We start from the raw sequence: 22,195 nt of genomic DNA on the forward strand, positions 1-22,195 counted from the left end.
CTCCACCCGATCCCCACACCTCCACTCTATCCCCGCAACCCCAACCAACCTTTTTTGGACACTAAGGGCAATTTATCAAGGCCAATCCACCTCACCTGCACATCTTTGGACTGTGGGAGGAAACCGGAGCACCCGGAGGAAACCCATGCAGACACAGGGAGAACATGCAGACTCCTCACAGACAGTGACCCAAGCCAAAAATCAAACCTGGATCCTGGAGCTGTGAAGCAACCATGCTAACCACTGTGCTACCGTGCTACCCCATTATGAGGAACAATTGGGCAGGCTAGCGTATCCGTTGGAGATAAATGAGTAAGAGGAAACCTGATTGAAATATATACGATCCTGAGTGATTTTAACAGGATAGATGTGGAGTGGGTGATTCATCTTTTGGGAAAATCTCGTATTAAGGGCCACTGTGAGGGTGGCACGGAAGCGCAGTGGTTAGCACTGCTGCCTCGTGGCATTGAGGACACGGGTTCGATCCCGGCCGCAGGTCACAGTCCGTGTGGAGTTTGCATTCTTCCATTGTCTGCGTGGGTCTCACTCCCATAATCCAAAGATGTGCAGGGTAGGTGGATTGGCCACGCTAAAATGCCCCTTAATTGGAAACATTTAAAAAATATATTAAGGGCCACTGTTTAGAAATAAGGGTTCGCCCATTTAGGCCACTGATGAGGAGAACATTTTTCTCTCAGTGTTGTCAGTTGTTCTCAAAAAATAATCTTTGAATATTTTTAAGGCAGAAGTAGATAGATTCTTGATAAGCACGGGGGTGAAAATATTGGGGTAGATAAGAAAATGGACTGGAAGTTATAATCAGATCAACCATGATCTCATTGAATTGCAGAGCAGACTCGAGGGGCTAGAACAACATGAAATTTACAGCACAGAAGCAGGTAATTTGGCTGAATTGGGCTGGTCTATGCTTGTGTTATACACTAGAGATAGAAAACAAGCAGTAAGTCTCATATTAAAAACAATTCACAAACTTGCAATATTTTGCTAAATTTTCACTATATTTTGCAAAATACCTTTGCAAATTTCTCCAATCTTAAAACACATACCAAACCCTTTGGCCCTTTGACACTGGTTGTTCCCATCAATTCTGCATTGGTAGCAGCCTTCAGATCAGGGTGAATTTACCCTTGAAAACTGCAAAAAAGCCTCCAATAAATCAAAGGAGGCAGAAAGATTGGCCTGCTCCAGCTCCTCCAATTACAGGTTCCCTCCCTCTTGCTCTTAATAATAATAATCTTTATTGTCACAAGTAGGCTTACATTAACACTGCAATGATGTTACTGTGAAAAGCCCCGAGTCGCCACACTCCAGCGCCTGTTCAGGTGCACAGAGGGAGAACTGAGTATCCAAATTACCTAACAGCACGTCTTTCGGGAGTTGTGGGAGGAAACCGGAGCACCCAGAGGAAACCCATGCAGACACGGGGAGAAAGTGCAGACTCCACACAGACAGTGACCCAAGCCAGGAATCGAACCTGGGACCCAGGAGCTGTGAAGCATCAGTGCTACCAAATGTGCTCCCGTGTACACCTTCCAGAGACATATGATTGCAGGAGTAGCAAGGGTAGATGAGAGGGAACCTGTGATTAGAGGAGCTTGAGCAGTAATTCTGGCTGATCCTTCTGCTGCCATGACACTTACCATTACCATTACCGATCACTTCAAGTGGGGTAGGGGGGCTGTTTTAAAGGGAGGTAAGGAATGGAGAAGATTTGCAAAAGTGCCAGGTTAATGGGAGGATTGGAGTTCTGGGTTTGGATCTGCTGCCCGTAAAGAAACCTCTGGTTAATAGAAGGTGGTCCCCATAAAGGAGCTGCTGTCAAATAAATGGCTTCAAATGGACAAAGCCCTGAGGGTGGCTGCTCTGAAGAGGTTGGTCTGGAAATATGATCTTTTTTGTGGTCTTAGAATCATAGAATCCCGACAGTGCAGATGGAGGCCATTTGGCCCATCGAATTTGCAACAGCCCTCCAAAACAGCACCCTACCTAGGTCCACCGCCCTGCGCAACCCTGTAACCCCACCTAACTATTTGGACACTAAGGGGCAATTTAGCCAATCCACCTAACCTGCACATTATTGGACTGTGGGAAGAAACCAGAGCAACCGGAAGAAACCCACACAGACATGGGGAGAATGTGAAAACTACACAGTCACCCAAGGTCGGAACCGAACCCAGGTCCCTGGCACTGTGAGATAGCAGTGCAAGCCACTGTGCCACCATGTTGCCTGAGCTGTCCTGTAAACCGAATGAAACCAGAACGAATATAATTCTTTAATGCAGTGGAACATTGTTTACACCTCTCAGATGGTCAATGTCTTGCATTTGGCCTGATGTTCTAAGTGGTGCACGGATGTTCTCTCCATGACTAACCAAAGGCTTGCTTCTGCTTCCTAAAGCTAATTCACATTAAATCACTGAAATATGAACAGTAAAGCTTTTGAAAAAAGGGAAAAAGTTGATACTGACATGTTAATATCCAAAAGGTAGCCTTATGATCTCTTGGGACTATGTTCCAATTAAGATCCTTTATTTTTGATTTAATTAAATATTAATTTTCCCAACCAGTTTCATTTGAGAATAAAACACCTTTCCTTTATTTGTAATATGGGTGCAAAGAACTGCAACTAATATTCATTGGGTCCATCCAATTTTAAAATCTGGATGATCATGTGAGGAGGTGTGTTAGCTTGGAAGAATCACTAAACTGTGAAGTATCTGTGAATTAAATCTTACGTTATCTGCTGGTTAGCTTGGAACTGCAATATTAATTTGTATGCATTCCCCTTTTTGCATAGTTGGATCTTTGGCACTGAATACCCTGGCACATTTTCAGCACTCACAACATAAATATTGAAGGGAAAGAAACTTGAAATTATCAGAACAAAACCAAAGAATGTTGGAGAGTGCTAATTGCTACAATGAACTTTTAAAAGGGGCTGCAGATGTGAGACTCAATGCCAATAAGTTACTTTGTGTCAAGCAGTGAGGATTTTCTTTGGAAATGAAGTATGAGAGATGTATGTATAACAGATTAATGTGTTATTTATAGATTCCATGATATTTGTGCTCTCTGATCTATCTAAAGGAGGAAACCAACAAAAAAATGAACAAATACATAAGGAAATGTTACAACCTAATACAGTAGAAGAGTTAGTGAGAATGAAGAAAGATACTCTGAAAAACAAAAGGTAGCCCCCAAGAAATACAACGCGTTGTCTCCCTATTTCAGACGTCACAATCCAATTCATTGGATCTTCTTTCCTAAATGTATTCACCCCTCCACCTCTTTTGCCGCCTTTATAAAATTTCTCAAAGGTCTATTTTTCCAACCTTCAAGTCACTCCTCCTAATCTCTTTCTATTGCTCAGCACCTATTTTTCAGCAATCTCTATTTGTGAAAAATCTACATACCTCATCATTTTCATCAAAAATGGGAATGATGTTCTTTGGCCAAAGGAGAACAGTGGCATGTAAATCTAGGTCTGGTGGATTGAATATATAAACATCAAACAGGTAATCCAACCTGCGACGAAGTTCCTGTAAAACCCAAATAATTATATATTAGAGCGTTTTCAGGTATGGGATTTCTCATAGGACAGAAATTCATCTTACACATTAGTACTTAGCTGCTGTTGTGTTCTAAAAATATTTCATGTTTTGAAATAAGGATTCAAGACTAAATAATATGAAACAGTATTAATACAAACTGTGAGATCCGGCATTGATGTCAGCTAAGCATTTATTTACCTAGAAGAAAAACAATTCTAAAACAGATTATTTATACAGCTGCAGGAAGAGAACAACCTTTGCTTGATTAATTAAATGGTGATAAAGTGGACATTGAAAGTATTCCCATCCATATAAATATTCCTATTTCTATAATTGGAAATAAATCATTTTCTGCAGCTGTTGAATATTTGATTCAGGGCACAAAACTATTTTCTAACACTATTGGTCACCTGGTTAATCAGGTCAAGGAACCAAATGACATCCAAAAATATTAAATCCTAACTGAATTGTTAACTAAGTTGATTCCTTAGGCCAGGTCAAGCCATGGACAAATCTTAATTATGAACAACTAGATGTGTTCGCTGTGGAGGCCTGCCCAGTTCTAAAGATCTTTCTTTAAAACAAATGCCCAAAAAAGCTGATGGAGCAAATTTTGTACTCCATGGTTAAGGCAGAATGATCACTTTTCACTTTGCTGACAGGTGCCCATAATGTTTTCCCAGGCTTTTGAGTAAAGACTTTCTCTAATTTGGTGTCTGATCCAGGGCAGAGCCCATTACAGGACACTTGTGATGTCTCCGAGCTGGTCAGGAAACAGCAAGGCCTTTCAATCAATCAGGAATGGGATTCTCCAGTCCCCCAGCCATGGGATTCTCTCTTCCTGCCGGTTGTCATATGATTTCCCATTGAAGCCACCCCACACTGCCGGGAAACCAGTGGGCGGGGGTGTGCTGCGAGTGGGAAAAGAGAATCCCAACAGCTGGAGAATTCCGGTCCAGATTGAAAAATCCACACTGAGATACACAGAGACTAAAACAGGAAACGTAAATTAAATTTAAATAATGCATGGAAAGCAAAATAAAAATCAAGAACAATCAATAGGTTTAAAAGAGAGCTAAAAGGAAAAGTAAAAACAAAATAATTTTAATTTCTATGCTTGTGAAAATTTCCTTAATAAATAATGAAGGAATAAAACTCCATACCTATAAAATTAAGCAGGGCATTGGCATTGTTAAAAAATCACTAATTCCTGAATGCCCTAAATTATTTATCTTTCATTAGTGATAAACACATGGGCAAGTTTCCCAAGTTCACGACATTGCCATAATATAATAGAATTTAGCATTAGGTTTGAATACAATATAGTTATTTCTGAAACTAGGGTCTTCAATCTAAAGAAAGGACATTTTGACAGTATGAGGGGCTAATTGGCTACGGTGGATTGAGAAAGTACACTAAAAGATTTGACGGTAGACAGGTAATGACTAGTATTTAAAGAAATACTACACAGTGTCCAACAAATACACTTTCCTCTAAGGCACAAACATCCAAAGGGAAAGATAAATCAACCGCATTTCACAAAATATGTTAATTTTAATTAGATTACCCTTAGTGTGCAAAGATGTGCAGTAGAGGTGAGGTTAGGAGTTACAGGGATAGGCGGGGAGTGGGCCTAGATAGGGTGTTCCTTCAGAGGACCGGTGCAGACTCAATGGGCTGAATAGCTTCCTTCTGCACTGTAGGGATTCTAAAGTGTTTGCATTTCTAGCTATCATTCAAAATTCTATAGATTCTGGAAATGTTCTTGTGGACTGGAAAGTAGCAAATGCAAACCGAACATTTAAGAAGGGAGGAAGGGGGAGAATGGAGAACTACAGACTCTTGATTTGATGTCAGTAAATGTCAGGGAAATGTTGGAATTGATTGTAAAAGATGTGATAACTGGATGTTTAGAAAAGAATGGTAAAATTGTTCAGTCATCATGGATTTATCCATGGGAAATCATGTTTGACAAAGGTTTTTGAAGATATTACTGGGCGGCACAGTGTTAGCATTGCTGCCTGACAGCACCAGGGACCCGGGTTTAATTACGGCCTTGGGTGACAGTGGGGAGTTTGCCCGTTTTCCCTGTATCTGCGTGGGATTCTGCCGGGTGCTCCACTTACTCGCAAAATCCAAAGATGTGCAGGTTAGGTGGACTGGCCATGCTAAAACGTTGCCCCTTCATGTCCAAGGAAGTGCAGGTTAGGTGTGGGTAGTGTGGATATGGGGCTGCATGGATAGGGCAGGGGAGTGAGCCTTTGTAGGGTGTTCTTTCAGAGGGTCGATGCAGATTCAATGATCCGACTGGCCTTCTGCACTGTAGGGATTCTCTGATACTTAAGGTAAAAGCAAATTACTGCGGATGCTGGAATCTGAAACAAAAGCAGAAAATACTGGACAATCTCAGCAGGTCTGACAGCATTGGTGGAGAGAGAAGGGAGCAAACGTTTTGAGTCTGGATTACTCTTTGTCCTCTATCCAGCTCCACGTTCCCCTCCCTCCACAACAGTATAAATCTGATCCTATTTCCAGTTCTCTCCAGCTTTGACAAAAAAATCACCCAGATTCGAAACGGTAGCTCCCTTCTCTCGCCACAGATGCTGTTAGACCTGCTGAGATTGTCCAGTATTTTCTGTTCTATGATACTTGTAGCAATAATAAAGGAAAACCAGTGGATATGGTGTATTTGGATTTTCCAAAGGCTTTTAAGAGGATCTTACACAGGAAATTAGTAAATAAAATTAGAGCACTTGAGTTTGAGGTAATATACTGGTAGGGATTAAGAATTGGTTAACAGGCAGAAAACAGGGAGTAGCAAAAAGGGATCATTCTCAGGATGGTAAACTGTTATGAGCAGGGTACAGCAAGGGTCAGTTCTGGAGGCCAGAGCTATTCACAATCTACATAAATGAATTGGATGTCGGGATCAATTGTAATATTTCCAAACTTTGCTGATGACACCATACTGGGTTGGAATGTAAGTTCTGAGAGGGATGCGAGCAAACTTCAAGAGGACAAGATAAGCAAAATGAATGGACAAGAACATCGCAGATGGAAAATGTGAATAACTTATTCACTATGGGTAGAAAAAACAGAAAGGCAGAATATTTGTTAAATGGTGAGAAGTTAGGAAATGTGGGTGTCTAAAAAGGAAAATGGTATGTTGGCCTTCATCACAAGAGGATTTGGGTAAATGAGTAAAGAGATCTTGCTGTGGTTTTGAGCTGGTGAAACCTCACCTAGACTATTGTGGTCCCCTTATCTAAGGAAGGATATACTTGTCATAGAGGGAGGGAAATGGAGATTCACCAGATTAATCCATGGTTTTATGAAGAGAGATTGAGGAGATTGGGTCTGTATTCCCTAGAGATTTAAAGAATGAGGGGTGACCTCATTGAAGCTAAGAAAATTCTTGCAGGGTGTAATGAACTCCAATTGGCTTTATTGGTTGCCAATTGGAGTATGAGCTCCCTCAATGATAGCTCATTGAGGGGGGCCATATAATCACCTGTGTAGACTTTGTGAGCAGTCTTAAGTTGACTGGACTGCTAGCAGCACTGTTTGTAGCTGCTCCTGTCATATCGTTATTGTAAATGAATATTGGTGTGGTGACGGAACTTCTGCCTCCCGTGGATTACTACAGTGGCGACGAGGTAATCGACAAATTTTGCAGAGACCAGCTGCCGCACTCGGAGGGTAAGCCTTGCCATTTTAAAAATGCCGTTTTTTGGAAGGTTAGAGGCATTCGACCCGGCTATTGAGGACTGGTCCCAGTATGTGGAGACAATGTGTTACTCCTTCCGGGCAAATGATATACTGACGAACGAAAGGAGACGGCTTATCCTGCTGGCGGCGTGCGGACCCTCCGCTTTCGCCATTATACGTAGTCTGACTTATCCCGATGCGCCGGACACGAAAACTTTCCAAGAAGTAACGGAATTGGTGAAAGAGCACTACGACCCAAAACCACCCCTCATTTTGCGTAGGTACAGATTCTACACAGCGAAGCGGGAAGACAGGGAGTCAGTCACAAATTTCTTGACCCGCCTGAGAAGGCTGGCGGAAAAATGTGAGTTCGGCCCGATGCTAAATGAAATGCTTCGGGACCGGTTAGTGTGTGGTATAAACGACCTCACAATACAGAAACGTCTGTTGGCGGAAACGGAGCTAGACTGCAGGCAGGCGTTACAGCTCGCACTGTCCCTAGAAAAGGCAGCAAGTGGGGCGCAGGAACTACAGGGCACGCCAATGGAGGTAGATACCTGTGAGAGGGACTACCACAACGGGTCCTGCTACCAGATAGCCACTCTCAGGAAAAACCTGAGGAATAGAGGGAAAAAGGAAAACCCCAGAACTGCCCTAAGTCTGCCAGGACTAACTGGAGACAGAGGGAAGTACTGGCTGAGGCTCCCCCAACAGAGAAGGACCATTTCTGGCACCAGACAGAGTGGGGTAACAACGACAGAAACCCTAGAAGGAGGTGGCAAAAGAGGAATAGCAGGTGGGGATGCAGGGAAGTACACAACCTAAACGCCCCATCCTCCTCCGAAGGGGAACAATTATATAATATTACAACGAAGAAAGCAGAACCCATTAGGATTACCCCACGGGTGAACGGGCGGCCGACAATAATGGAAATAGACACGGGTGCGGCCGTATCAGTAATGGGAGTGGCAGCATTTAGAAAAATCAAAGATGGACTCCAGCCACTAACCCTAACAAAAACATCGATGAAACTTAAAACCTACACGGGGGAACCCCTGGAAGTTCTAGGCACGACTCATGTACCTGTGGAATATGAGAAACAATTGCTCAGATTACCGTTGACGATAGGGCTCCGGACCGAGCTTAATTGGACGGAACTGGCTGAAAGACCTAAAATTAGATTGGATGAAAATTTTCCAGAGTGGAAGCGGGCAGTTGAGTGGAGTACTCCAAAAATACCCGGAGGTCTTCCAGGAAGGTTTGGGGGAAATCATAGGCGCCAAAGCAGCTTTGCACGTGGACCCAGAAGCCCTTCCGAAATTTTGTAAGGCCAGGCCGGTACCTTTTGCATTAAGGAAGAAAGTAGATGACGAAATAGAAAGGTTACAGCGCGACGGCATTATCAGACCAGTACAGTTTTCGGAATGGGCAGCGCCGGTGGTACCAATTTTGAAGCCAGACGGCTCAATACGTCTCTGTGGAGATTTCAAACAGACAGTAAACAAATACGCACTGCTGGACAAATACCCAATCCCGAAAATAGACTACCTATATGCCAAATTGGCAGGTGGGCTTTTGTTCACGAAACTAGACATGAGCCACGCCTACCTACAGTTAAAACTGGACAAGGGCTCCCAGAAGTTCGCTACGATCAACACCCTGAAGGGCCTTTTTCGTTATACTAGGCTACCTTTTGGAGTGTCATCAGCCTGTGCTATTTTTGGATTTGGATTTGTTTGTTTATTGTCACGTGTACCGAGGTACAGTGAAAAGTATTTTTCTGCAAGCAGCTCAACAGATCATTCAGTACATGGGAAGAAAAGGGAATTAAACAGAATTCAAGAAAATACATGAGAATACATAACAGGGCAACACAATATTTACAATGTAACTACATAAGCATTGGCATCGGATGAAGCATACATGGGTGTAGTGTTAATGAGGTCAGTCCATAAGAGGGTCATTTAGGAGTCTGGTGACAGTGGGGAAGAAGCTGTTTTTGAGTCTGTTTGTGCGTGTTCTCAGACTTCTGAATCTCCTGCCCGATGGAAGAAGTTGGAAAAGTGAGTAAACCGGGTGGGAGGGATCCTTGATTATGCTGCCTGCTTTCCCCCGGCAGCGGGAGGTGTAGATGGAATCAATGGATGGGAGGCAGGTTCGTGTGATGGACTGGGCGGTATTCACGACTCTCTGAAGTTCCTTGCGGTCCTGGGCCGAGCAGTTGCCATACCAGGCTGTGATGCAGCCCGATAGGATGCTCTCTATAGTGCATCTGTAAAAGTTGGTAAGGGTTAATGTGGACATGCCGAATTTCCTTAGTTTCCTGAGGAAGTATAGGCGCTGTTGTGCTTTCTTGGTGATAGCATCGACGTGAGTGGACCAGGATAGATTTTTGGTGATGTGCACCCCTAGGAATTTGAAACTGCTCTCCATCTCTACCTCAGCTCCGTTGATGCTGACAGGTGTGTGTACAGTACTTTGCTTCCTGAAGTCGATGACCAGCTCTTTAGTTTTGCTGGCATTGAGGGAGAGATTGTTGTTGTTACAGCACTCCGCTAGGTTCTCTATCTCCCTCCTGTATTCGGACTCGTCGTTATTCGAGATCCGGCCCACTATGGTCGTATCGTCAGCAAACTTGTAGATGGAGTTGGAACCAAGTTTTGCCATGCAGTCGTGTGTGTACAGGGAGTAGAGTAGGGGGCTAAGTACGCAGCCTTGCGGGGCACCGGTCCAATATTCCAGCGTACGATGGAAAATATTCTGCAGGGACTACCGCAGGTGGTGATTTATTTGGACGATGTCTTAATCACGGGTAGGACAAACAGGGAACACTTAAGGAACCTGGAGGAAGTGCTCAGGCGTTTCGCAAAGGCAGGCGTACGGCTAAAAAGGGAAAAAATTGTTTTTCTGGCCCCACAAGTGACATACCTGGGATATAAAGTAGACGAGTCAGGCTTACATCCATTAGAAGACAGAGTAAGGGCAATAAAAGAAGCCCCAGCTCCCACCACGGTCCAGGAGTTACGATCATTTCTAGGGTTGGTAACCTATTATGGAAAATTTATTGAAAATAGGGCATCCATCCTAGAACCCCTCCACCAGCTACTAAAAAAGGGGCAAGAATGGAAATGGTCCACCCGCCAAAACTGAGCATTGAGGGACATTAAGGAACCGCTGTCATCCGAAAATGTCCTAGAGCATTATGACCCAAGGAAGGTGTTGGTGGTCACTTGTGATGCATCCCCCTACGGGGTAGGAGCCACCTTAGCCCATAGAGGAAGGAATGGGGAAGAACGGCCAATAGCCTATGCTTCGAGGACCTTGGCGATGGCTGAGAGGAAGTATGCCCAAATCGAGAAGGAAGGACTGAACATAGAACATAGAACATAGAACATAGATCCAGCAGAGGGCAGCAGAGCAAAGCTACTGATCAGCTGTTCTGGGGGAATTTGCATACGTGCAGTGCGGTCAGCCTAAGTTGAAGGTGGTTTGTGGAAGGGCTGTTGGCAAGTGACAGTTAAACCCGAAACACTTCGTGAGTGTTTCCCACCCTACCTCCTCCTCTAACCAACCCCCCCATCCCACGGTGGTTGGGAAGCGGGAGCAGGGGCCTGTCGTGAAGGTGAGTGAGTGCCTTTAAATTTGCTTAACTTTCAGTGGGAGCAGGGTTTGAGGTAATATCAGGTAAGCTCTTCCTTTCTTTTTCTTTTTCTTGTTTTTTTTAAAATCTAGAGGTGATGTCAGGGAAGGCAGTACAATGCTCCTTCTGCAGAATGTTTGAGGTGAGGGACGCCGTCAGTGTCCCTGCTGACTTCATCTGTGGGAAGTGCACCCAACTCCAGCTCCTCAAAAACCGTGTTAGGGACCTGGAGCTTGAGCTGGATGAACTTCGGATCATTCGGGAGGCAGAGGGGGTCATAGATAGGAGCTTCAGGGAAGTAGTTACACCAAAGACTGGAGATAGATGGGTAACTGTAAGAGGGACTGGGAAGAAGCAGTCAGTGCAGGGACCCCCTGGGGTCGTTCCATTGAGTAACAAGTATACCGTTTTGGATACTTGTGGGAGGGGGGACTTACCAGGGGTAAGCCATGGGGTACGGGCCTCTGGCACGGAGTCTGTCCCTGTTGCTCAGAAGGGAAGGGGGCAAAGGAGTAGAACATTAGTAATTGGGGACTCAATAGTCAGGGGCACAGATAGGAGATTTTGTGGGAGCGAGAGAGACTCACGTTTGATATGTTGCCTCCCAGGTGCAAGGGTAAGTGATGTCTCGGATCGTGTTTTCCGGGTCCTTAAGGGGGAGGGGGAGCAGCCCCAAGTCGTAGTCCACATTGGCACTAACGACATAGGTAGGAAAGGGGACAAGGATGTCAGGCAGGCCTTTAGGGAGCTAGGATGGAAGCTCAGAGCGAGAACAAACAGAGTTGTTATCTCTGGGTTGTTGCCCGTGCCACGTGATAGTGAGATGAGGAATAGGGAGAGAGAGCAATTAAATACGTGGCTACAGGGATGGTGCAGGCGGGAGGGATTTAGATTTCTGGATAACTGGGGCTCTTTCTGGGGAAGGTGGGACCTCTATAGACAGGATGGTCTACATCTGAACCTGAGGGGCACCAATATCCTGGGGGGGAGATTTGTTAGTGCTCTTTGGGGGGGTTTAAACTAATTCAGCAGGGGCATGGGAACCTGGATTGTAGTTTTGGGGTACGGGAGATTGAGAGTATAGAGGTCAGGAGCACAGATTTGACTTCGCAGGAGGGTGCCAGTGTTCAGGTAGGTGGTTTGAAGTGTGTCTACTTCAATGCCAGGAGTATACGAAATAAGGTAGGGGAACTGGCAGCATGGGTTGGTACCTGGGACTTCGACGTTGTGGCCATTTCAGAGACATGGATAGAGCAGGGACAGGAATGGTTGTTGCAGGTTCCGGGGTTTAGGTGTTTTAGTAAGCTCAGAGAAGGGGGCAAAAGAGGGGGAGGTGTGGCGCTGCTAGTCAAGGACAGTATTACGGTGGCGGAAAGGATGCTAGATGGGGACTCTTCTTCCGAGGTAGTATGGGCTGAGGTTAGAAACAGGAAAGGAGAGGTCACCCTGTTGGGAGTTTTCTATAGGCCACCTAATAGTTCTAGGGATGTAGAGGAAAGGATGGCGAAGATGATTCTGGAAAAGAGCGAAAGTAACAGGGTAGTTGTTATGGGAGACTTTAACTTTCCAAATATTGACTGGAAAAGATATAGTTCGAGTACATTAGATGGGTCGTTCTTTGTACAATGTGTGCAGGAGGGTTTCCTGACACAATATGTTGACAGGCCAACAAGAGGCGAGGCCACATTGGATTTGGTTTTGGGTAATGAACCAGGCCAGGTGTTAGATCTGGAGGTAGGTGAGCACTTTGGAAACAGTGACCACAATTCGGTGACCTTTACGTTGGTGATGGAAAGGGATAAGTATACCCCGCAGGGCAAGAGTTATAGCTGGGGGAAGGGCAATTATGATGCCATTAGACATGACTTAGGATGTGTTGGTTGGAGAAGTAGGCTGCAAGGGTTGGGCACACTGGATATGTGGAGCTTGTTCAAGGAACAGCTATTGCATGTTCTTGATAAGTACGTACCAGTCAGGCAGGGAGGAAGGGGTCGAGCGAGGGAACCGTGGTTTACCAAAGAAGTGGAATCTCTTGTTAAGAGGAAGAAGGAGGCCTATGTGGAGATGAGGCATGAAGTTTCAGTTGGGGCGCTTGATAGTTACAAGGAAGCGAGGAAGGATCTAAAGAGAGAGCTGAGACGAGCAAGGAGGGGACATGAGAAGTCTTTGGCAGGTAGGATCAAGGAAAACCCAAAAGCTTTCTATAGGTATGTCAGGAATAAAAGAATGACTAGGGTAAGAGTAGGGCCAGTCAAGGACAGTGGTGGGAAGTTGTGTGTGGAGGCTGAGGAGATAAGCGAGATACTAAATGAATACTTTTCGTCAGTATTCACTCAAGAAAAAGATAATATTGTGGAGGAGAATGCTGAGACCCAGGCTATTAGAATAGATGGCATTGAGGTGCGTAGGGAAGAAGTGTTGGCAATTCTGGACAAGGTGAAAATAGATAAGTCCCCGGGGACGGATGGGATTTATCCTAGGATTCTCTGGGAAGCCAGGGAAGAGATTGCTGAGCCTTTGGCTTTGATTTTTAGGTCATCATTGGCTACAGGAATAGTGCCAGAGGACTGGAGGATAGCAAATGTGGTCCCTTTGTTCAAGAAGGGGAGTAGAGATAACCCCGGTAACTATAGGCCGGTGAGCCTAACGTCTGTGGTGGGTAAGGTCTTGGAGAGGATTATAAAAGATACGATTTATAATCATCTAGATAGGAATAATATGATTAGGGATAGTCAGCATGGTTTTGTGAAGGGTAGGTCATGCCTCACAAACCTTATCGAGTTCTTTGAGAAGGTGACAGAACAGGTAGACGAGGGTAGAGCAGTTGATGTGGTGTATATGGATTTCAGTAAAGCGTTTGATAAGGTTCCCCACGGTCGGCTATTGCAGAAAATACGGAGGCTGGGGATTGAGGGTGATTTAGAGATGTGGATCAGAAATTGGCTAGTTGAAAGAAGACAGAGAGTGGTAGTTGATGGGAAATGTTCAGAATGGAGTTCAGTTACGAGTGGCGTACCACAAGGATCTGTTCTGGGGCCGTTGCTGTTTGTCATTTTTATAAATGACCTAGAGGAGGGCGCAGAAGGATGGGTGAGTAAATTTGCAGACGACACTAAAGTCGGTGGAGTTGTAGACAGTGCGGAAGGATGTTGCAGGTTACAGAGGGACATAGATAAGCTGCAGAGCTGGGCTGAGAGGTGGCAAATGGAGTTTAATGTGGAGAAGTGTGAGGTGATTCACTTTGGAAAGAATAACAGGAATGCGGAATATTTGGCTAATGGTAAAATTCTTGGTAGTGTGGATGAGCAGAGGGATCTTGGTGTCCATATACATAGATCCCTGAAAGTTGCCACCCAGGTAGATAGGGTTGTGAAGAAGGCCTATGGTGTGTTGGCCTTTATTGGTAGAGGGATTGAGTTCCGGAGCCATGAGGTCATGTTGCAGTTGTACAAAACTCTAGTACGGCCGCATTTGGAGTATTGCGTACAGTTCTGGTCGCCTCATTATAGGAAGGACGTGGAAGCTTTGGAACGGGTGCAGAGGAGATTTACCTGGGTGTTGCCTGGTATGGAGGGAAAATCTTATGAGGAAAGGCTGATGGACTTGAGGTTGTTTTCGTTAGAGAGAAGAAGGTTAAGAGGTGACTTAATAGAGGCATACAAAATGATCAGAGGATTAGATAGGGTGGACAGCGAGAGCCTTCTCCCGCGGATGGGGGTGGCTAGCACAAGGGGACATAGCCTTAAATTGAGGGGTAATAGATATAGGACAGAGGTCAGAGGTGGGTTTTTTACGCAAAGAGTGGTGAGGCCGTGGAATGCCCTACCTGCAACAGTAGTGAACTCGCCAACATTGAGGGCATTTAAAAGTTTATTGGATAAGCATATGGATGTTAAGGGCATAGTGTAGGTTAGATGGCCTTTAGTTTTTTTTCCATGTCGGTGCAACATCGAGGGCCGAAGGGCCTGTACTGCGCTGTATCGTTCTATGGCGGTGATATTCGCAGTAAAAAAATTTCACCAGTATCTGTACGGGCGGAAATTCACCATAGTGACTGACCATAAGCCGTTATTAGGGTTATTAAAAGAAGACAAGTCAATACCCCCGATTGCATCAGCTAGAATCCAACGCTGGGCGTTGCTACTGGCGGCATATAGATACGTTCTGGAGCACAGACCGGGAACGCGAGTAGCACATGCAGATGCTTTGAGCAGACTTCCCCTCCCGGACACTCCGTCGCAAATACCAAAAGTAGAGGAGACAGTAATGACTGTAAATTTTTTGGACACCTTACCAGTAGACGCACAACATATTCGGTTGTGGACGCAAAAAGACCCAGTTTTAGCCAAGATGAAGCACTTACTGCTAACAGGGGAACTGGAAAGACCAGTGGAGCCCCAGAAGCACCCATACTGGAGCAGAAGGGACCAAATAACCGTAGAAGATGGTATCCTATTATGGGGAGCCCGGGTAATCGTCCCAGCTCAAGGCCGTCAGGCAATCTTAACTGAGTTACATCACGGACACCCAGGGGTGTCTAAAATGAAGATGCTAGCTCGAAGCTACGTTTGGTGGCCAGGTTTGGACACAGACATAGCAGCCTTGGTACGTCGGTGCCAGGAGTGCCAACAGGGGCAAAGAGTGCCACCAGCGGCGCCATTGCACCCGTGGGAATGGCCAGGCAGACCGTGGACCCGCCTGCATATTGACCACGCTGGCCCTTTCATGGGCTCAATGTTTTTGGTGATAGTGGACACCCACTCCAAATGGTTGGACGTCCACCGGGTAAACACGGCAAGCACAGCATCGACAATTGAAAAGCTCAGGGCCTCGTTTGCAACACATGGACTTCCGGAGGTATTGGTGTCGGACAACGGAACAGCATTCACAAGTGGGGAATTTGGAAAATTCCTGAAGGAAAACGAGTCCGTCACATCAAAACGGCCCCTTACCATCCAGAGACCAACGGCCTGGCAGAGAGAGCGGTCCAGACACTTAAAGCGGGACTCAAGAAGCAGCCGGCAGCGTCAATAGACACAAAGCTCTCCCACTGGCTGTTTGATTACAGGACCACACCGCATTCCACAATGGGCATACCGCCAGCTGAACTCTTAATGGGAAGGCGGCTGCGAACGAGGCTGAGTCTCCTTTTCCCAAAATTAACGGGGAAAGTGGAGAAACAACAGGAGGCCCAATGCAGGGGGCATGATAATAGTCGGCAGCAGAGACATTTCCAGGTGGGGGCACCGGTTTGGGTCAGGAATTATGGGAATGGACCAACGTGGGTCAAAGGCACGGTAGAGTCCCAAACAGGGCCCATATCCTATGAGGTTTCAATAGGAGGTAAGGTGCTGAAGAAACACCTAGACCAAATAAGGGCAGCGGAACCACACCTGGAGGCAGGCGAAGCAGGACCGCGTCAAGCTGGGATAGCCCAGACGGAAAGGATACCCACACCCCAGCCCCGAGCAATTTCTCCAGACCCCGTCATCCAGTCATCAGAGTCGGAGATGGACACACTCGACGAGGTCGCCGCAACACCTCTCCCCGAGGAGAAGAACATAAGAACATAAGAAGGAAGAACAACTTCCAAGGAGGTCGTCAAGGAAAAGACGGGCACCTATAAGGTACACCCCGCCCACTTCGGAGAACGACCCGGCGGACGACACAGGTGACAGACCCAGATATGAGGAGCAGGAAGAAGCTCAGAGGAATGCCAGCTGGCAGGAATTCCTCAGACCTTGGGGGGGAGGGGTGTAATGAACTCCAATTGGCTTTATTGGTTGGCCAATTGGAGTATGAGCTCCCTCAATGATAGCTCATTGAGGGGGCCCATATAATCACCTGTGTAGGCTTTGTAAGCAGTCCTAAGTTGACTGGACCGCTAGCAGCACTGTTTGTAGCTGCTCCTGTAATATCGTTATTGTAAATAAATATTGGTGTGGTGACGGAACTCCTGCCTCCCGTGGATTACTACACAGGGCATTACAGGGTGAATCTAAACAGGATATTTCCCCTGAGTGATGAGTCTAAAACCAGGTGACATAATCTCAGGAGAAGGGGCAGACCATTTATCATAGAACCATCGAATTCCTGCAGTGCAGGCAGCATTCGGCCCATCAAGTCTGACCAACCCTCTGAAAGAGGGCTCTACCTCGGCCCACTCCCCAACCTGTCCCTATAATCCCACCTAACCTGCATATTCTTTGACACTAAGGGGCAATTTACCATGTCCAATCCACCTATCCTGCACATCTTTGGACTGTGGGAGGAAACCGGAGCATCCAGAGGAAACCCATGCAGGCACGGGAAGAAAATGCAAACTCCACAGACAGTCACTCAAGGACGGAATTGAACCCGGGTCTCTGGCGCTGTGAAGCAGCACTCCTAATCATATGACTGAGATGAAGAGGGATTTCTTCACTCAAAGGGTGAAGAGCCTTTGGAATTCTCTTCCCCAAAGGGCTCTGGAAGCTCAATCATGGAGCATGTTCAAGACAGAAATCGATAGATTTCTGGAGACTAATGATATCAAGGGATATGAAAATACTGCGGGAAAGAGGCATTGAAATAGATGATCAGCCATGATTTAATTGAATGGCGGAGCAAGCTTGTCAGGCTGAATCTATCGGCAATGACTATCACCATGCTCCACAAACTCAGGAACGCATTTTATTAAAACAACAGATATTTAAAAATTTATTGTTGTGATCTCCCATCAGCGCAGAAGTGAGAATTTCAAATCACCTCATCTTTAAACACATCAATTCCTCCTCACAATTTCCATTATAAACAGGTGAAGGAATTTATTATGGAAAATAGTAAGACAAAAGCCTGACAAAAACATGACAACAATAGGTGGTAAGTTACTGCAGATAGGAATTGAATACAGTCCAATGCTTTTAACATATTCTGGAGGTTATTATACTCATTGCATTTTTACATTATTGCACTTTAGGCAATTATTTAATCTTCACTCTTTATGGCCAATATTACAGAAAACCAATTCGTCTTAAATTACTTACTGATTTATTTAATACTTACGTTGATTCTTTCATTCAAAGCCGCAACCCCTTTGCTTTTTGCTTCATTCACATAATCTATCACGTCCAACATTTCCTTTGTACTCTCGGGAATATTCAAAGCTTTATCTACAATGTATTCAAACTCATGACAAATTCTACAAAAAATAACAAATTACATTTTTATGGTCAAAATAAATAACATAATGTGATAATTATTGAGAAAATGGCTCACGGGAAGATTTAAATGCACACTTTGAAAATGTCATGATATTTAATATATAATAATATACAATGGCAACCAACTGAATAGAACTCTGGCATCCAACATAGTGTAGTCTTTCCCCAAATCCAGGGTAGTATTAACTGTATCCAGTTCATTCTGGGGACTCTTTCAGACAAGACCACTGCTTTCATGAATCACAAAATTTCAACTTTACAAGTTTTTGATCATCAGCAATGCATCATGCAGCTGTGTGGCGACTTACTCAGAAGTTGGTATAATGCATTTATATTACAGAAATCTTCCATTTATCCCTGCACAGAAAATAAGAGGCTCAATATGTCTCATGACACTTCTCGGAATTCCATGCTTAGCAGTCAAACTGGATGTAATCAGATCTGTGGGTTTACTAGATTAATCACTGAGCAGAACTCTGGAGTCATCAAGCGAATACTCCCCTGTCTGAACAAATTGGTGGCTTCCTACAAACCACATCACAAATAGTGTCTGGTACAAGATGGGTTTGCTGCAAAACTTTGGTATTCTCCAGAACAACCCGTGGAGCCAATATTAAATCAAGTACCTTCAGAATAATGAAGGAGACAACATGAATGGCATTCAGGATGGTGAGCAAGTGGAAGGGCTTCAACAATTACTGCAGTTATTTCTTCTGCAGAAGCACATTAAGGAGTGCCTCAGCGAAACAATTCCTGCTCTCTTGCATTAATAATCATGTTCAATATCTGTCCCACTTCTTCCCAACTCCAAAATATATCATTGGCCCAAATCATAAAATTGATTTGTCTTTTGACATTTTAAGATCACTAGTTATTATGAAAACATTCTGCACAAAGATTTCAAAAAGATTTAGCATTTTGAATTTACACACGTGCCTTAACAGTCTTGTTACCTCTTATCTATCCTATGCTGACGTCTTCCTCTCTTGGCTTGAACTTTGGAGGTGAAAAACTGCTGTGGCTCAGAAAAGGACTCTTGCATTGGTCAGTGGATCTCGAAGCCCAAGATAGTATATCATAGAATCCCTGCAGTGCATTTAGCTCACCGAGTCTGTACCGACCCTCCAAATAAACACCCTATCAAGGCCAACTTCCCAGCACACCCGGCTCTATCCCAGTAACCTAACCTGCACATCCCTGGACACGAAGGGTCAATTTACCATGGTCAACCTTACCTGCACATCTTTGGACTGCAGGAGGAAACCGGAGCACCCGGAGGAAACCTATGCAGACATGGGCAAACTCCACACAGTCACCCAAGGCCGGAATTGAACCCGGGTCCCTGGTGCTGTGAGGCATCAGTACTAACCGTTGTGACACCGTGCCACCGCATAGTTGCAGACTCCAACAGTTCATCAGCTGTTGGATCAGTTTGGCTCTGGTGACACTGCGGAAATTGACCAAGGAGATATTATCCTGAGAGAGCAACTTTCTCAAAATGCCATTGTATAAATTCCCTGCTATCAGACTGCAGATCATCACTGTGACCCAATTACACAAGTTTTAAAAAAACATTTATTCAAGTTTTTCAATTTTACCAAATATTACAAAAGATATAGGCCGGGATTCTCCAAAAACGCAGCGCAGTGTTGACGCCGGCGTACACACCGGAGTGTTTCACGCCAGCGTCAACGGGCCTCTTGGCCCAGTGATTTTGTGGCCTATAGAGGGCCAACACGACGCTGGAGTGCTCTGCGCTCCTCCAGCCGCCAATACGTGGCCCTGCGCTGCTGGAGACTGATCCCCCACCCCCACCAGGACGGCCACCGCAGCCGTGACGCCAAGCTCCCGCCGGGTGGAACCATACGTGAACCACGCAGGGGGAATTCGGCTGGTCGACCGTGGAGAATCGCCGCGGGGGCCTCTTTCAACGGCCCCCTCTGGTGCCGCGTCGACCACGCGCGCATGACTGGTGCCAATTCTCCAGTCACCAGAGGTTCGCGTCCCGGCATCGGACCCAATCGCGCGTCCGCACCCCATTCTCCGCCCCCACGCCAAGTGCGATTTAAGCGCGGGAGCTCGCAGAACCCCGGCCACAATTTTTTACAAATTCCAATATATAACATAGAAGAAAAAATACTTAAAAGAATACAAATTCACACAATCGAAAGCCTCGCACTGAATCAAGCAGATTTGCAGGAATACAGCACTTTGGCACCTTTACCAAGTGGCTGTTCTTCGCACTGTTAGCACTGTTGATTAATTTATTCTCCATTGCAATGCAGATGAGAGTAGGTTCTTGGGAGTAACTTCCTTACTACATTGAATGCAATATCATGGCTTTGCACCCCTTAATTGTACCCTTAAAGTTCCCAAAGATTCATCCCTGGCCTCTTTTTCGGTCTTCACCACCTTCAGACAAGGGATCTATTTCCACATGCAAACTCACAATGCCCAGTACGAACTCTCCAACACTATCAACACCCTCCCTTTGTGAAACCAGTCTGCTTGCCAGCCAGATTTAAATGAGCTGCAATTTCCTTCATTGGGAAAACTGAAGCCATCATCTATGGCATGCCACATACTGCGTATTCTCATTAATTTTTCCATCCCCTATCCTACCAGCAGCAACCCGCCACTTCGCCCTTTTGTTTCATGCCTTCCCTACACTGTCTCAGGTTGAACCAGTCTTTGGTGAATTGCCTACCTATTGGACCCCAAGTTGAGTTTCTGATCCCAAAACCTCTTCATCCAAAAGGTCAACTACTTTCATCATTGTAATAAAGTATGGCGGGATTCTCCCCTACCCAGCAGGGCGGGAGGTCCTGACGGGTCGGAGTGGTGTGAACCATTCCGGCGTCGGACCGCCCCAAAGGTGTGGAATCCTCCGCACCTTAAGGGGCTATGCCTGCGCCGGAGTGGTTTGCGTCCCGCCTGCCAGCGTGGAAGGCCTTTGGCGCCGCGCCAGCCGGGGCCGAAGGGACTTGGCCGGCCGGCGCGGGTCCAGCATGTGCGGGAGCGTCAGGGGCTGCTGATGTCATCCCCGCACATGCGCAGGTGGGTTCACCTCCGCGTCGGCCATGGTGGAGGCTTACGTGGCCGGCGCGTAGGAAAAGAGTGCCCCCACGGCACAGGTCCGCCCGTGGATCGGTGGGTCCCGATCGTGGGCCAGGCCACCATGGGGGCACCCCCAGGGGCCAGTTCGCCCCGCGCTCCCCTCCAGGACCCCAGAGCCCGCCCGCTCCGCCAGGTCCCACCGGTAAGGGACCTAGTCCAATTTACGCCGGCGGGACCGGCATAGAACCAGCGGGACTTCGGCCCATCGCGGGTCGGAGAATCGCAGGGGGGGGCCGCTGTGAGCGGCCGCCGACCGGTGCGGCGCGATTCCCGCCCCCGCCAAATCTCCGGTGCCGGAGAATTCAGCACCGGCGAGGGCGGGATTCACGTCGACCCCCGACGATTCCCCGACCCAGCGGGGGGTCGGAGAATCCTGCCCTATATCTCTTGGGCGGCATGGTGGTGCAGTGGTTAGCACTGCTGCCTATGGCACTGAGGACTCGGGTTCGGTCCCGGCCCCGGGTCACTGTCTGTGTGGAGTTTGCACATTATCCCAGTGGGTTTCACCCCCAGAACTCAAAGATATGCAGGTTAGTTGGATTGGCCATGCTAACTTGCCTCTTAATTGGAAAAAAAAATAGTTGGGTACTCAAAATTTTTTTTTTTTTAAAATAAAGTATATCTCTACTTCTGCTGTAGCTCAGCAAAACTCTAACTCCCATATGTTATCCTACACCAAATTCTACTTGTTCATCTGCCCTGGACTTGAAAATACAGATTTGCTATTGGTCTTCCAAAATTTAGTCTCATCCTTACATTTAAATCTCACCATTGTCATGCTTTTCCCTATCTATAGCTTCCTTCAGCACGAAAACCCCACCCCAAACTCTCTTTTCTTCGATCTCAGACTTTCTCTCCCCATCCCATCCTTCGCCCCTCCATTCTTAGCTACCTAGAGCCTGAACTCTGATTTACTTCACCTCATTAGTATCCAATTCTTTGATCAAGGTTTTAGT

The 22,195-nt window shown here is 46.1% G+C and overlaps 1 protein-coding gene across 1 annotated transcript in view; it reads right to left on the bottom strand.

Moving 5' to 3' along the window:
• dnah12 (dynein, axonemal, heavy chain 12) overlaps positions 1-22,195 on the bottom strand; it is a 385,091-nt gene that overhangs the window by 297,523 nt on the left and 65,373 nt on the right. Inside the window, exons 13-14 of the mRNA XM_038812830.1 lie at positions 17,965-18,100; positions 3,435-3,560 (exon numbers count right to left, since the gene is read on the bottom strand). Of these exons, the coding sequence (XP_038668758.1) occupies positions 3,435-3,560; positions 17,965-18,100 (262 nt within the window). The remainder of the gene's footprint in view (positions 1-3,434; positions 3,561-17,964; positions 18,101-22,195) is intronic.

Source organism: Scyliorhinus canicula, chromosome 11, assembly GCF_902713615.1.
Source record: "Scyliorhinus canicula chromosome 11, sScyCan1.1, whole genome shotgun sequence".
In the NCBI taxonomy this organism is placed as follows: Eukaryota; Metazoa; Chordata; class Chondrichthyes; order Carcharhiniformes; family Scyliorhinidae; genus Scyliorhinus; species Scyliorhinus canicula.